Source organism: Macadamia integrifolia, unplaced genomic scaffold (assembly GCF_013358625.1).
Source record: "Macadamia integrifolia cultivar HAES 741 unplaced genomic scaffold, SCU_Mint_v3 scaffold99, whole genome shotgun sequence".
In the NCBI taxonomy this organism is placed as follows: Eukaryota; Viridiplantae; Streptophyta; class Magnoliopsida; order Proteales; family Proteaceae; genus Macadamia; species Macadamia integrifolia.
This window is the reverse complement of record NW_024870611.1, coordinates 298,365-312,213: the sequence shown is the minus strand read 5'-3', so window position 1 is coordinate 312,213 and position 13,849 is coordinate 298,365. Positions and strand designations below refer to the sequence as shown.

Below are 13,849 nucleotides of genomic sequence, written 5' to 3'. Positions count from 1 at the left end.
AAAAAAAACCATATATATTGTGCAATAATGTTAACAAAAATTAATACATTTAATATTTGACGTGTACTCTGCCCATCCGTTCATTTCTTCGACGTTCAGAAATCTTCACTCCATGATACTTCCACTCCGGGCGAATTCCACCATGAGTGTGTTCAACTTCTTATTACTGATCCTCTGTTCGAAAGTCCTCGTATAGTCCCAACTGCTAAAAAACCAAAACCCAAAAAGTTAACGTCGTTAATTCAAACGTGAAGATGAAACTATCTGAGACTTTTCGTGACGAGTGTGGAAAGACGAGATTACCATTGTCACTACTACTGAGTACTGACCTTTGAATTCTTAAAAAAACAAAAAAACCACTGACCTCCGAGGAGGGGAAGCAGAGTCGGGCGTTGACATCTGAGGCAATTTGATGGCGTCTTCAGGTCGGTTGACGATGTGGTTGAAGCAGAGATAACGGCCGTAACTGGAGACGTCTTCGTAGACACATATGTGAGCATCAACGAGGAACTTCAGGTCAACCGTCACAAACACACCGTCTTCGTACATCTCAGGCGCTCCTTTCTGATATGGGCTTGCGATTGACAGATCCAGGCCCAGTAAAAGCCCAGCATTAACGGTCACCATACTAAGCCCACGGTCCATTGCTAAAGCCCAAGCCATCTTCTCCGATACCGTCTTAGATAGTGCGTACCATAACTGCCAACATAACGAACAAAACCTTTGTTAGTTAGTGGCTAACGGAGTAAATTTTGTGTTACTTAAAGGACGAAAATACCCTTTTTGTGTGTTACCTTGTATTTTTTGCAGAAGTTGACGTCACTCCAGTTCCTTTCGTCGAAGTCCCGGGTTGATTTTCTACCCTCACCCCAGATAACTGCCGTTACTGACGACGTAAACACTATTTTGTCGATCGTGTCTATCTGTGCGCACGCTTCCAGCACATTGTGCGCCGTTCTCACTTCCACCTCCGCCATAAATTCCTGCACCCACCACTATGAAATTAACATCAGCAGATGGAGAATAGAGAGTGATGTTCATCTGCAACCTTTCTTTTAGGTTTATCCATGGTGTGTGTGTGTGTGTGTGTGTGTGAGAGAGAGAGAGAGAGAGGTTGATGATGACGTACATCAAAGGTGGGTTGATCATGGGGGGGCTCGAAGTTGTAGAACAAGCCCGAACAACCCTTCAAGGCATCGACAATGCTTTGGTAATCGAAGGGATCTGTGTGGAAGACCTTGAGGTTCTTGCTGTTTTCAACACAAAGTCTCTCGAACACTTGTGAATAATCTGATGAGAACAATAGAAAGAAAACTAGATAAATAATCAACCAACCAAATATCCAAAGCAGAGTTGATGAAAAGGAGATAGTGGTGGAGGGATGGATGAGCCACATACCATGGTTCTGAAGGGCAGCGTGGACTGTGTAGCCTTGTTGGAGGAGACGATCAACAAGGGAGGAGCCAAGGGGTCCTGAAGCGTCCATGACGCACACAGTTCTTGAGATTGAGTATTCCTCATCGAAGGAGGATGATGATGATGCTGGTGCCATAACCTGTCTGTTCTCAGTCGTCAGAGTCTCAGGGAGAGAGAGGAAAGAGGAATTGAAGGTGTGGGTTTGAGATGGACTAGAGACAGGGCAGATGAGGGTGTATGTGTTATTTAAAAGGGAAACAGGAGGAAGGGTAGCATCGAAAGAGTGTGGTGAGGTGAGTTGCTGGTTAATTGGGGTGTGCCCAAGTGGTTAGTTGAGGCACAACCGCACAAGATGGCAATTAATAGAAAGGGTTCTCTGAAAAATTCATTTCAGAAAGTCGGGGCGGGTATTCCCAAGAAGTATCATCACTTGAATAGTCAAGATTCGAGAACTGTGTATCTAGGACCGGACCGGACCGGATTCCACCATATATCCATAAATTGACTAGGCCCATTTCAGTCAACCTTGGTGTTTGTTTTTGAACGGGCTTCTCAATGGAGAATTATACGATCAAACATCAACAAACGTTACGAATGAACGCAATCAACCTGTGGTAGGCTTGGCCCGGCTCATTTTGAGCCCAATTTTTAAACTGCTTGCACCTCAAGAGAACATTATATGATTATTTTGGTCAATTCTACTTAGACGGCATTGACTTCTTTTACATTGATTTTTTGGGCCCTTTTCCATTTTTGACCGTCACCATGGACATCACAAGCAATGAAAAACGGTGGGTATTGAATATCGATTGATACCCTTGTTAAGTTTCAATAACCAGTTTTAATATTGGATTATTAGTAATAGCCTACACGTTGTCAGGACCCGGGTTCTTTCCAGCTGCGTCGGGCACCGGTCACATATCCAATGGCTTGGAACCCTTTGTGATGTGCATCCTAGAGAGAATCTGATCCCCTGTAACCTTACCTTTTACTTTTTTTGCTTTGATAAAATATAGAATATAAGAAATGTTACATAATATACCTACTTCCTACTTGATCAAGATTTTTTTCTTAATAGCAACTGCAAAGATATTCTTTTTCCAAATAATAATAATAATAAGATTACAAATCTATTATTAATATTAGAGGAAATTATATTCCTCTCCCTTGTACTATGCCTTGATATCATTTTCCGCCCCCGTACTTTGAAAAATACCACTTCCCTCCCTTATATTTCAAAAATTCTATATTCGAACCCTTTCTATTAGAAAACCCCGTTAAGTGATGAAATCAACCTTAAAATATGATATATAATTCCCAAATTACTGTTACGTGATGTAAAATACCAAGATTGGCTTTCAGCCCTAAAAAGGATCATTGTCTTTGTGTGGACAGTTTGAAACCCTTCTATTCTTTTGCCCTGAAATCCAAGAGTGTTTCAATAATCTTATACTCTCTACTATCTTCTTCATTAGCTTCTTGAGATCATCCGATTCAAATTTTTTGGGGTTATTCTATGCCAAATTCAGTAGAGATAGAAGTGGGACAGTGGCATAAGAGGTTTACTTCTGTTGACTTCTTGTTCTTTTTCCAGCCACATTTACCGGAACCCTAAAGATTATCGCCTGTGTTCGTCTTATTTAGTTTGGTCCGTATACTATAGTTCGTAGGAATTACTGATTTTGTTTACTCTAAAACTCCAATGGCAGAATTAGGAAGAACTCAGGAATTCCCCATTAAATGCAGAGGAAACAGAAGCAGTAATAATAGTGATTCTTCTTCTTGCTTTGTGTGCCACAACCTAGTTTTACTTCTTCTCTTCTATATTTGTCTTTTGCAATGTTAGAGCATGATTCCCTCCTATTTCTCTCAAATTCCCTCCTTTAATCTCTTTATTGTGTTAAGGTTTAGACTGGCCATATTTAGGGTTGGAAAATATTGAGGATCTTTATTTTTACTACTGTTACAGGGTTGAAGTAGAAGATTGAGGAATCTGTGGTTCAAAGTGAGGGATTTTAATATCAAGGTATGGGAGAGCAACAACAAAAGGCTTCTTTGAAAGAAGGCTCGCTTATCATCTTTACATGCCATACAGTGATATAGAGTTGGGAATTTGGTTTGAGATGGGTTTTGAGACAGAGAATGGGAGATGAGATGGGTTTTGAGAAAGAGAATGCGAGATTTAGAGAGTGATCTTAATCTTACATCCAACTATGCTAACAACTCTACATCTTGGATCACTTAGTCAAAATTGGATGGTGACTTGGTTGTCAAGTTCTTTTCCATGTGTCAAGTTCTTGAAAAATTGATAGTAAAAAACTGCATAACTTCGGAGGATCTTCAATTTTTGACTCGAGGCCATGAGTGTTTTGGTATTGGTTTTAGGAACCATAGCTCCTTTCTATAGATGCCAACGTTCATCGCCGTTGGGGATGCCGATGCATTGCTCTCAATTAAAGAGTAGGTCCATATGACTCAAGCTCTCTCTCAAATACCAGTGGGAGAGGCTTTGAAAGGGTAATACTAGGGGTGTCAATTCTTAAACCGAACCGGTAAAACCAGCCGGACCGAACCGGTAACAACCCGGACCGAATCGAACCGAAGCCTTATTGGTTCGGTTCGGTTTCGAGTATTGCAACCCCAAAACCAAATCGAACCGCACCGAAAACCGGATGAACCCGAAACCAAACCTAAACCGGCTCAAAACCCAGACCGAAACCGAAACCAAATCGGCAAGAAACCGAAACACTCCAAAATTCATTAAAAAACCCAAAATTTGCATAGTTTTGTATACATTTGTATGGAAAGTCGAATCCAAACTAGACCAAAAACCAAAACCAACCCGGTTACAAATCGATTTAAGAAACCGAAGTTCAGCAGTTCAGCATTTGGTTGTTTCCTAATGGCTCCATACCGGTTTTAAAAACCGATCCAAACCGAAATGAACCTGATAAATCCAAACCGGTACAAACCCGAACCCAAATCGCACCGAAGCCGACATCGGACCGAAACCGATAAATCCTTAATGGGTAGGTTTCGGTCAGTTCCAAAGTCACACCGAAACCGGTGGAACCAGACCGAAACCGCACCAACCCGGACCGTTGACACCCCTAGGTAATACTAGCCTTTTACATGTCATTTTAACATCGTCAGATACTAATGGGACAAGTGATAGAATCTTTAAAGTACATAGGAGGGGAGTGAAATTTTTCAAAGTACGTGGGGGAAAGTGGTATTAAGGCAAAGTACAAGGGAGGGGAGTGTAATTTTCTCTTAATATTATTATTATTTTGTGTAAGAAATAGAGTCTAGGCAATAGGTATAAGACTTTGACAAAATAATTAGGGTTAATTACACTAGCCTCCCCTGCAGTTTGCCCTATTGTTTTAATCATCCCCTATAGAGCTGAAATTACTCTGTACTCCCTATAGTTGAGGGTGTTAAGTTAGAAAACGAAAAAGACACTTTTGCCTTTGCACTAAATTGTCATTTAAACCCATTTCTCAACGTATATCTTCACTCTTTATCGTTTGAGAGATGTTACTTGTGTCAACTGTTGTAACAAATGGAGATGATGAGATGATTCCAGTTATTAGAACCTAAAGAAATTGGTGACTAGAACGCTGTTGCTTTCTGTTGTTTTATGGTTGTCCTTGTTGGCAACTTGGCCATGTAGCAGTGAAGATGTGGTCAGTTTGAGTGACATGGCCGAAAGTGATGACATTACAGCATTCAGTGTCACTGATGAGATAACATAGCCACATTGTGAGTGTGGAGTGGTTTGATTAATCCATGGTAGGTGGTATGGGTTTCTGGGTCAAAACTGATAAAATTGGCCTATTTATGCTTGGGGGCATTTTTTTATAGTGAAAATGACATTTTTGGAAGACCATTTCTTCATGAAAAAGATAGATTGTAATTTATCTAATCCAATGCCTTTAATTTTGTCACACTCTGATACCATATGAAGAAATTACGACATTTGTGGCAGTCGAGGGCAGTTTCAACATTGAAGATGAATTTTTTGGAAGAAGTTTTCTCCATATAATGATACGAAAAAAATCTGATATTTTCAATGGTTCTGATTTCATCTCATTTTGATTACATATGAGGAAGATGCAGCATCAGAAAGGTCTAGGTGCATTTTGGTCTTCTTACATGGCTGATTCAGATGATCGGGTCTTCTGAAAAGTTGTAGAACTTCCAATTGTAATTCCAACATACTTTGTTTCATCTCAATCAGAAATCGTATGAAAAAGTTACATATGTTTCCGTGAAGCCAGTTCAAAAATCCAAACCGAAAAATCACCAATTACTCTCGGTGTTGGGTGGATTTTCTAAATTTTAATTTTGAAATTTCTGGGGTTTTTATGTAATTTCAAGGTTTTAAAGGTCTGAGTTGATAGGGGTTTTTTGGCACTGGAAATATGAAGGCAGGGGCTCATTTGTAATAAACAGACTTTAAAGGATGTATATAGACGGTCCAAATTCGAACACGTATGCTCGATGCTCATCCGAAGGTTCCTAAAACATGGCACTAATCTGATGTTAGAGATGTCGACGTGAAGGCTCTCATTGGTTTGGTGCATTGGTTGTGATAGTTTGGTTCTGCACTGTACACATAAGCTACTGTGTATCGCACATCCATCAACACAAGAGCTGAGGTACCGATCCGTTTGATCTCGATTGTCTAGATCTTAGAGATCCAGATCTTACTATTGAGAAATGCCCCTCTTTTATGGATTAAAGTTGACAGCATACTGAAAAAATGTAGTGCACCAGCCAATAGAGCATCGACAACACCTCTGACCACTGATGCAAGCACTGACAACATGTGTCAGCATGACGTCATCGGATCCTAGATCTACGGCTTGTATTTACTATCTGTTATTTAAATTGGATGGCTCAAATTATGAGATTCCTTTTGATGAGATCTAGGCCAGATCTGCACCTCTGTTGCGCGCGCCACTGGCGTTGCCTACGCCAACCACCAAAGATTTCATTTCAGCCTATCTCATTGCTTTAATTTCAAATGGCCATATCTCCCTAACCACAAGGCCAAATTCGTCCATTCAAGTTTTAGTTTCTTCATTTTTTTTTTTTTTTTGAGCTCTACATATTGGAAGAAAAAAAATAAGGGTTTAAAAGAGTGTAAGGCTACAGATTTTGTGTGTGAAACTCCTCCCTCCATTGTTGACCATTGAAGAGTTTGAAGGCTTCATGTGAGTTGTTTTACACTCCATTAATGGTGGTTTAGAAGGGTATTTGGGTGGTATTGATGATAACTTATTTCTAAGCCAAAGGAAGAAGAAGAATGAAGAGAGGAGCTTCCCCCTTTGTCGGTAGAACCATGAATGGGTTTTGTTGCTCAATGGGAGTTTTATTTACTCCATTAATGGGGGTTTGAGGAGATGGTTGAGGTGTGTTGATGATGCATTGACTCAAAGCCAAAGTGGAAGAGAAGAAAGCAAGTGAGGGCTTGCTTGTGGTTGTGTTAAAGAGCAAGAAGCCCAAGGGGAGAGAAGGTGTGAACACCAAACTTGTCAGTGCAAGTTCTCAATCATCCCAGGTAACCGGTTGTGAGATTCCCTAACCTTAGATTTACATTATATGCATGTATAATGATATGTATGTATGCTAGGGTTAGTTATGGATGAATTGTATGCATGCTAGGTTAGTTGTGGATGAACTGTAAGTATGCTAACTAGTTGTGGATGTATATACTAGGCAGGGCTTGATTGTAGGGCATTGATATAAGCCCTAATTTATTGTATTCTTATATTGAGTGCTTAGTGGGTGCTACACATTATATCGGAACTGCGAGTGCCATCTCAGCTTTGGCTTGAAAAACTTGGGTGTAGGTGTCTCGACTGTGGGTGCAGTCAAAAGTAATGTATTGAATAGGTACGAAGCCTTTACGGGTACTACTCCGGGGATGTAGGCAAATTGCCGAACCTTATAAAAACCCTATATTATGGGTGTGCTTATTGTGTGTATTATATATGTAGAGCCCTACTCCCTAAACCCGATTTATTGATCGGTTGGTTCGATTTAGTTGTGCAGGGTCCGAACAAGAAAGGATTGACGTGGGTGCCCTATGGTGTACGACAGCAAGGGTGACATCAAATGCAGGGTGGTTGGACAAGATTGAGCCGGTACCCAATGTGATTCGCTCGCCTAAGCCATACCGTTGCACGTATCATAAAGCCATATAAGAGTAGAGAAGGTACATTAACGTATTGGATGATGAGAGCTTAGTCCACGACAAGTAGCAGGTGCGGGATGCACATTAAGAACCCATTTCCCACCATAGTACAACAAGATTAGCCTTATTCTGGCTAGTGGGTGGTCACTGGTAGGTGCGAAACCTCCCAGTGTGACCCACCTGTAGGGGAAATGTGGGTCCCAGCAAGCCTAACTTAGGTGAACATGTATATCTCAGGTTCCCCATCGTAATGAAGTCACGTGTGCCCGATGATGCAGGCTATTTTTCCTGATAGAGGGAAAAAAGAGGAAGGAGAAGAGAAGGAAGAGGGAAGAAGTGTTCCCCCTTGATTTCCAAGGCCGCATCTTGCCTTTTCGTCGTCAGAATAGTGATCGATGCCTTAAGATCTATGTTTTGAGGTAAATAACGCCATAAACCATTGGAATATGATGAAACCCTCTTATGTGTGATTAAATCAAAGGGTTAATAGAAGCCTTGTGCGATTTCTTTAAAGGTTTAAGGAAAGAAACCAAGATTTGAAAGTATTGTTGTGACATTTTGAGTTGGGAAAGAGGATCCTAAGTTTTGGGGGTTCTTGAGCTAAGGTACGATTTTGTTCCCAAAAACCATGATTCAACTTAGATCTATGGTATAATCAGATGGATGAAGCCAAAATGTGTGAGAAATGAGGTTGGACCAACCTGGACTCCCAAGAGGTAGAATGAAGAAGAGAAGAAGTACAATAAAACCAGTTGAACACTGGTGGGTAGCACCGGCGGGTAGTCAGACCCACCAGTGTGACCCCCCAGTCTTACCTGGGCTTCTGAGCCTATAGGCGGGTAAGACCGCCAGGTACCAAGACCCACCGATATAACCCATCGGGCTTGCCTGGGCTTTGGGACAGCACCCATCAGTCTTGGGTTTGCCCTGGGGTCCTACTCGTAGGTAGGACCGACGAGTACTAGACCCACCAGTATGACCCATCGGTTTGGGTCTGGGTGTTGATTGCCTAGGCAGTTTGCACAGGTGGGTCCTTCTACCCACCTGAGTCTAAATGAGCTCAATTTGAACTCAAACTCATCGACGGCCTTCTTCGAGTTATTAAACGTGTTGTGACCATGTCTTATGTCATTATATAATTCTGAAACGGATATATTCTAAGTTCCTCATCTGTGTTAGGTTTCAAGACATTCCTCTTCGCACGCTAGATCTTACCCGTACCGTGTGCATGTATTCTCCTACAAGAATAAGTTAGTGAGGAGAGGAAGTTGATCTTAATTTTGGGAATGTTATTGCATCATCCTCATCTTGTATATATATATATATATATCAACATGCCATCTTCATGCATCTACTTGTCTACCATAGGATGAATTTATAAATTAATATATTGTATCGTGAATTCCAATATTGTTCTTGCATTGAATTATGATCATGGATTATTCAATTGTTGGACGATGATGGTTAGTTGAGCATGTGATAAGCTGTAGACTAGATGCCATAGTCGGCTTGGAAACGAATGCATTGGTACATCATGGAATGGGACACAGAAGTACTATGCAGTCGTACTATCTCATATAGGAGCATATGGTTAGGATTTGATATTCTCTCATGCTACGACCCTTCCCAATAGGTGTTTAGGTGTTGGGTTATCACTGGCTGAAGCATCGATCGTGGACCGCCATGGTGGTTAGAAGTATGCTTGGTTGATCATTAGGATAGTTGAAAATCTTGGTGATACATTTAGAAGGCCAATCTTACTGTTTTTATTTTTCAAAATTGGCCACAATTTACTTTTCTGTTGTGGTTCGACTATGATTTATATTTCTGTTATGGTTCAGCCATGATTTACTTTTTCGAGTGCTCACGGATGACCTTCTCCAACAACCCTATAGGCATATCATAGGATGGAGAATGCATCTCAAACCCGGGGCATAAGCACACTATGGTTGTGAGTAGCACATAACCTATGACTAAGTAGTGTTGTTTAGGTGGATAAGACTAAAATAAATCTCATGCATATAATATCATTTGAATTGCAATAGCTTGTGTGAGTCTTTCTTTCAATTTATTGAGCTAGTGAATTCATCCCTCGTGTACACACCTTTTTAGATAATTTTACAGGATTCCCTATAGAGGAACAAGTGCCGGGGTCCATCGACAAATCTCCAGTGGGAGATTGGTGCGTCTCAGAAGGATTTGACCATGGAGTTAGATGCTCGTGCGAGAGTTGTGTTGCAGGGCAACAGTAGTTATTCCAATACATTGTTCTTTTTTATTCTTTTGGTATATTCTCCTTTTTGTGCTCTCGATAATTAAATTGTTATTTATTATGTAAATATCATGCCTACGGGTCCACATGTAAATATACTATGTAAAAATTTGGGTACCAAGAGTAAGTGGGGAAATTTACAGGTATACCTATATAACAAGACTTTCGTTAAATTACATTATTTTATTTCCAAGATTATATGTGGCTTGTTGTGTTATGGTTACTGTATCAAATGATCTTGGTGGTTTTGGGTTACCCGAAGGGAACCCGATCACCGATCCAGTTCTATGTGAACGGGGTGTGACAATATATATTGAAGTGCAGGAAATGCCGAATGGGTATGCACACTTGGAAGTGCCTATGAGAGGTTAAGTGTGCATATGATTGTGTACAAACAGGGACAAGTAAAAGGATATGTGTATCAAGATTTGCTGTGTCAAATATCATAATTGGGGATTGAAATTGGACTCACTGATTCACCCCCCTCAGTGACTGCGAGGTTACATTACTTTCTGGGAAGTTAATTCCTGTAATATCCAGTGCTCGTATTTGGTTTTTGGTGAAGGTAAGTTTAACCCTAAGGATTCCTCTTCATCTACTACTGTAAGGCAATATACAGAGTCACCATGTATGTCTAGCATCTATGAGAGTGGATATGTGTAAACCAAGAATTTCTTCATCATTAAGTAACTACATAACAGATTTGTGGAACACTTTTTTTTTTAGCAAACAAAGAGAAAGAATAACAAGGCAAAGCAAACCTTTGTTTTAGCTTATGAATAAAAAAGCAAAGCATGTGATGATAAAACGCAAAAATTAGTTACTAGTTGACAAGTGGAAAATAATGAAGTGATTACATTGTGTATGTCTGACTCTCCAATGTCTTCGGTTCTACAAAACACTGTAATTCCAACACTATGATTTGGTGAATGTTTGTAAGACATGAAAGTGGTTCAATACTACTTGTTTGTGAATGAAGAAAGGTAATCTAAAGTGGTATTTAAGCTCCATGGCATGATCAAACTAGCAAGCTAATTTCTTGTAGAAATTTTATGGTTTTGTTCTCCCTTTACTGTTAGAGAATTGACAAGGCAAATATACTACTTAGAAAGAACACTTAAACAAAGAGAACCGCAACAATAAGTACTTCAAGGAAGGGATACTTCCTTTGTAATCAAAAGATGAATATTGTGGCTAATGGGTAATTAAGGTGAGTGTTTGGTTCCTTCTCCTTATATATAGATGATTCCTTACTTTGGGTAAGTGGAGTTTACCTTACCTTATTCCTCCATGGCTTTGAGAAAACAAATGTACTTAGATAATGGCTAAATAGTGAACATAGACTTTGGTTACTCCCAAAAACACACACACACACACACACACACACTATAACTATATGTCAAGGCCTGTGGCATCTTCAAACCAGATTTTACTGAAAATCTTTGTGGATTTAGTATTTGGGTTAATCCTCAGGTGTGTAGTAAGGTGGATTATCTTCACTAGTTAATATGACATTTTATCTCATATCTTTGTTTTCTATATACATATCTATCATATATGTACATATGACATCCATCCAAAATCAACTAAGCATTGTAAAATGTGACTATGTGGTAATAGTTGTTCATTATACACAACAAAGAAAGGAAAAAAATGTTGGGAAGGAGTACTTCAAATGTCCAAATGGTTGCCCTTTTTATTACGGGAAAACCAATATAGAACTTGCACTTGTGGTGAAGGTCAATGTAAGGTTAGAACAACAAAGATAGGTGCAAATTATGGTTGATCTTTTGGTGTTGCCCACTTTCAACCGGGGTATGTCTCTGTCCATTTTCCATATACAAAATTTTCTCTTTTTCTTTTTATTTTGAAACATGTATGACAACCATCTTTACTTGATTCACAGGATGACAACAAGGGTTGTGGTAAATTTGAATAGATATCGGAGGCAAATCCTAGCTCTACCAGCCATCGTAGTACACATATGTCGAGTGGTGAAATAGGAACTTTGATATCTGTATCTTGTTCCCTTCTCCAAAATATATTAAAGGCTATCTGGAAAGCACAATTAAAGAGTCAAAGGGTCATGCGAGGACATTGAGAGATGTACTTAATACAATCAACAAGTTAGATTTAACTGGAAGAAGACAATGGGTTTAGTTATTATTAGTTTAGGATTTTGTTGGGTTTTTAAATATTGTAACGGTGGATGGTTATGTATACTTTCGTATTTATATAATGTCTTTTATTGTCTGTTGAGTATCCCATTTTAGTTTATGGCCATTGTAAAGTAGGTAAAAAATTAAGCAGCATATATTTGCATGCTTCAATGTAAGAGCAGTTGGACATAAATTACCTTCTACAATTCAAGAGTAATTGGACTACATGAAATCTCTCAAATTTATAATGACACATAAAATTCTAAAATGTAACCACAGCAAGATGCCATCAATTCTTTCCATACACTGAAAAAAGATACAAATTGCTCACACTAAAATTTTTCATAACCATTAAACATATCAAAAAGTGGTCTAAAGTTTGGACATATCAAATTGTGCACTTCATCAACATTACTCAATTGCATCATCCCTGTTATTTCAACTATTGGCTTGCAATACCATTAGCTTGACTTCTACCTCCTGTTTGATTGCCACCCTGCTTCACCAACAATTGATGCTAGTCTATATGCAACTCTTGCTCTCCTATTAGCCTATATTTGTGCCATCTTTGCTCTATTACTAGCTTGCATACTTGTAATTTGATATCTGGGACCTATTGGGTTGACTTCCCAACTCCATTCGGGTTCTCTACAAAAGCATTAAAGAATTATTAACATATATTTATAATAATAAATCGCATATTATGATATAAAACAAAATATTACCTTCACACCAACTGTAGTCCTAAAAGACCTTACTTTCTTTCCTTTAGCTGGACCTCTCGGACATGTTCTCTTGTTATGACTAGGCAACTTGCATATGTCACATCTGATAGAGGATGATTTCTTTCCAAAAGAACCAAGACCTGCCTCACCAACTTCCTTTTTCCAATTCTTGTGTGGTCTTCCTAGTTGTCTTCTCAGTGGTGGAGCTTGTACTATACCTGTCACACCCCGTTCACACTGAACCGGAGCGGTGACCGAGTTAACACCGGTTAACTCAAACCTGCCAGGATCATCAGATACTGTATTCCACCACAGCATACACACTCTAACATCAATTCATCAGATCAGCGGAAGACTAAAATTTACCTGTAAATAATTCCCATATACTTGATACCCAAATGATGATACCATAATTATATACATTTGGGCCCGAAGGCATGATATATACACAAAAAGAATAAAGTTCAAATATCAAGTATATACAGGAATTTATCAAAATCATCAGAGTACACAGCTCGGCTCGGTAGTGGGGCTCAACACGGCCTCAAAACTGCTGTCCCGCAGCACAGCTCTCACACGCGCAGTCTACGCCGTGCTCAAACTCATCAGGGGTCCACCAGTCCTCTCCAGGAAACTCGACTGTGGGACCCACCCCATGCTCCTCAGATGAATGACCTGCAAAATCATCTAAAAAGGGGTGCACACGTGGAATGAGCTCACTAGCTCAGTAAGTAGAGAGGTGGACCACACACAACAGTCCACACATCACAACACATCATATGCACTACATGCCATGCAAGTCATTTTAAATCACATACACCTAATCAACATTACTAAGTCTTTGACTTTAGTGCTACTACAACCACAGTGCGCGTATACTCCGGGTACGAGCCGTGAACTCCCTCCCGCGATACGCCCATAGGGCTGTCGGAGAAGGCCCACCGTGAGTACTCAGAAAAGTAAAGACAATGCCGTCCACCGGCTCTCAACAGAAATGTAAATAAATTAAATGACAGTGCTGACTCCAGCAATTTAAAAGCAGTACGATTGGCCCTCTTGAAATACCACCGGG

At 39.8% G+C, this 13,849-nt stretch overlaps 1 protein-coding gene across 1 annotated transcript; it reads right to left on the bottom strand.

The window, feature by feature from the left end:
• Nucleotides 1-7: 7 nt before the first annotated feature.
• On the bottom strand, nt 8-1,699 carry LOC122070729 (cinnamoyl-CoA reductase-like SNL6). The gene is made up of 5 exons (XM_042634935.1): nt 1,399-1,699; nt 1,130-1,290; nt 795-983; nt 365-699; nt 8-205 (listed from the first exon to the last, which is right to left on the bottom strand). The coding sequence occupies exons 1-5, from the start codon at nt 1,550-1,552 to the stop codon at nt 106-108; spliced, it is 939 nt and encodes a 312-aa protein (XP_042490869.1). The 5' UTR covers nt 1,553-1,699; the 3' UTR covers nt 8-105.
• Between the last annotated feature and the right edge of the window lie 12,150 nt (nt 1,700-13,849).

What these genes read in the sequence shown, in the direction of transcription:
- LOC122070729 (XM_042634935.1), bottom strand. Translation starts at nt 1,552, where the DNA reads ATGGCACCAGCATCATCATCATCCTCCTTCGATGAGGAATACTCAATC. An exon ending in CGCTGCCCTTCAGAACCATG is followed by an intron (nt 1,291 to 1,398) that starts GTATGTGGCTCA and finishes TGTTCTCATCAG; the next exon opens with ATTATTCACAAGTGTTCGAG. An exon ending in ACTTCTGCAAAAAATACAAG is followed by an intron (nt 700 to 794) that starts GTAACACACAAA and finishes TTATGTTGGCAG; the next exon opens with TTATGGTACGCACTATCTAA.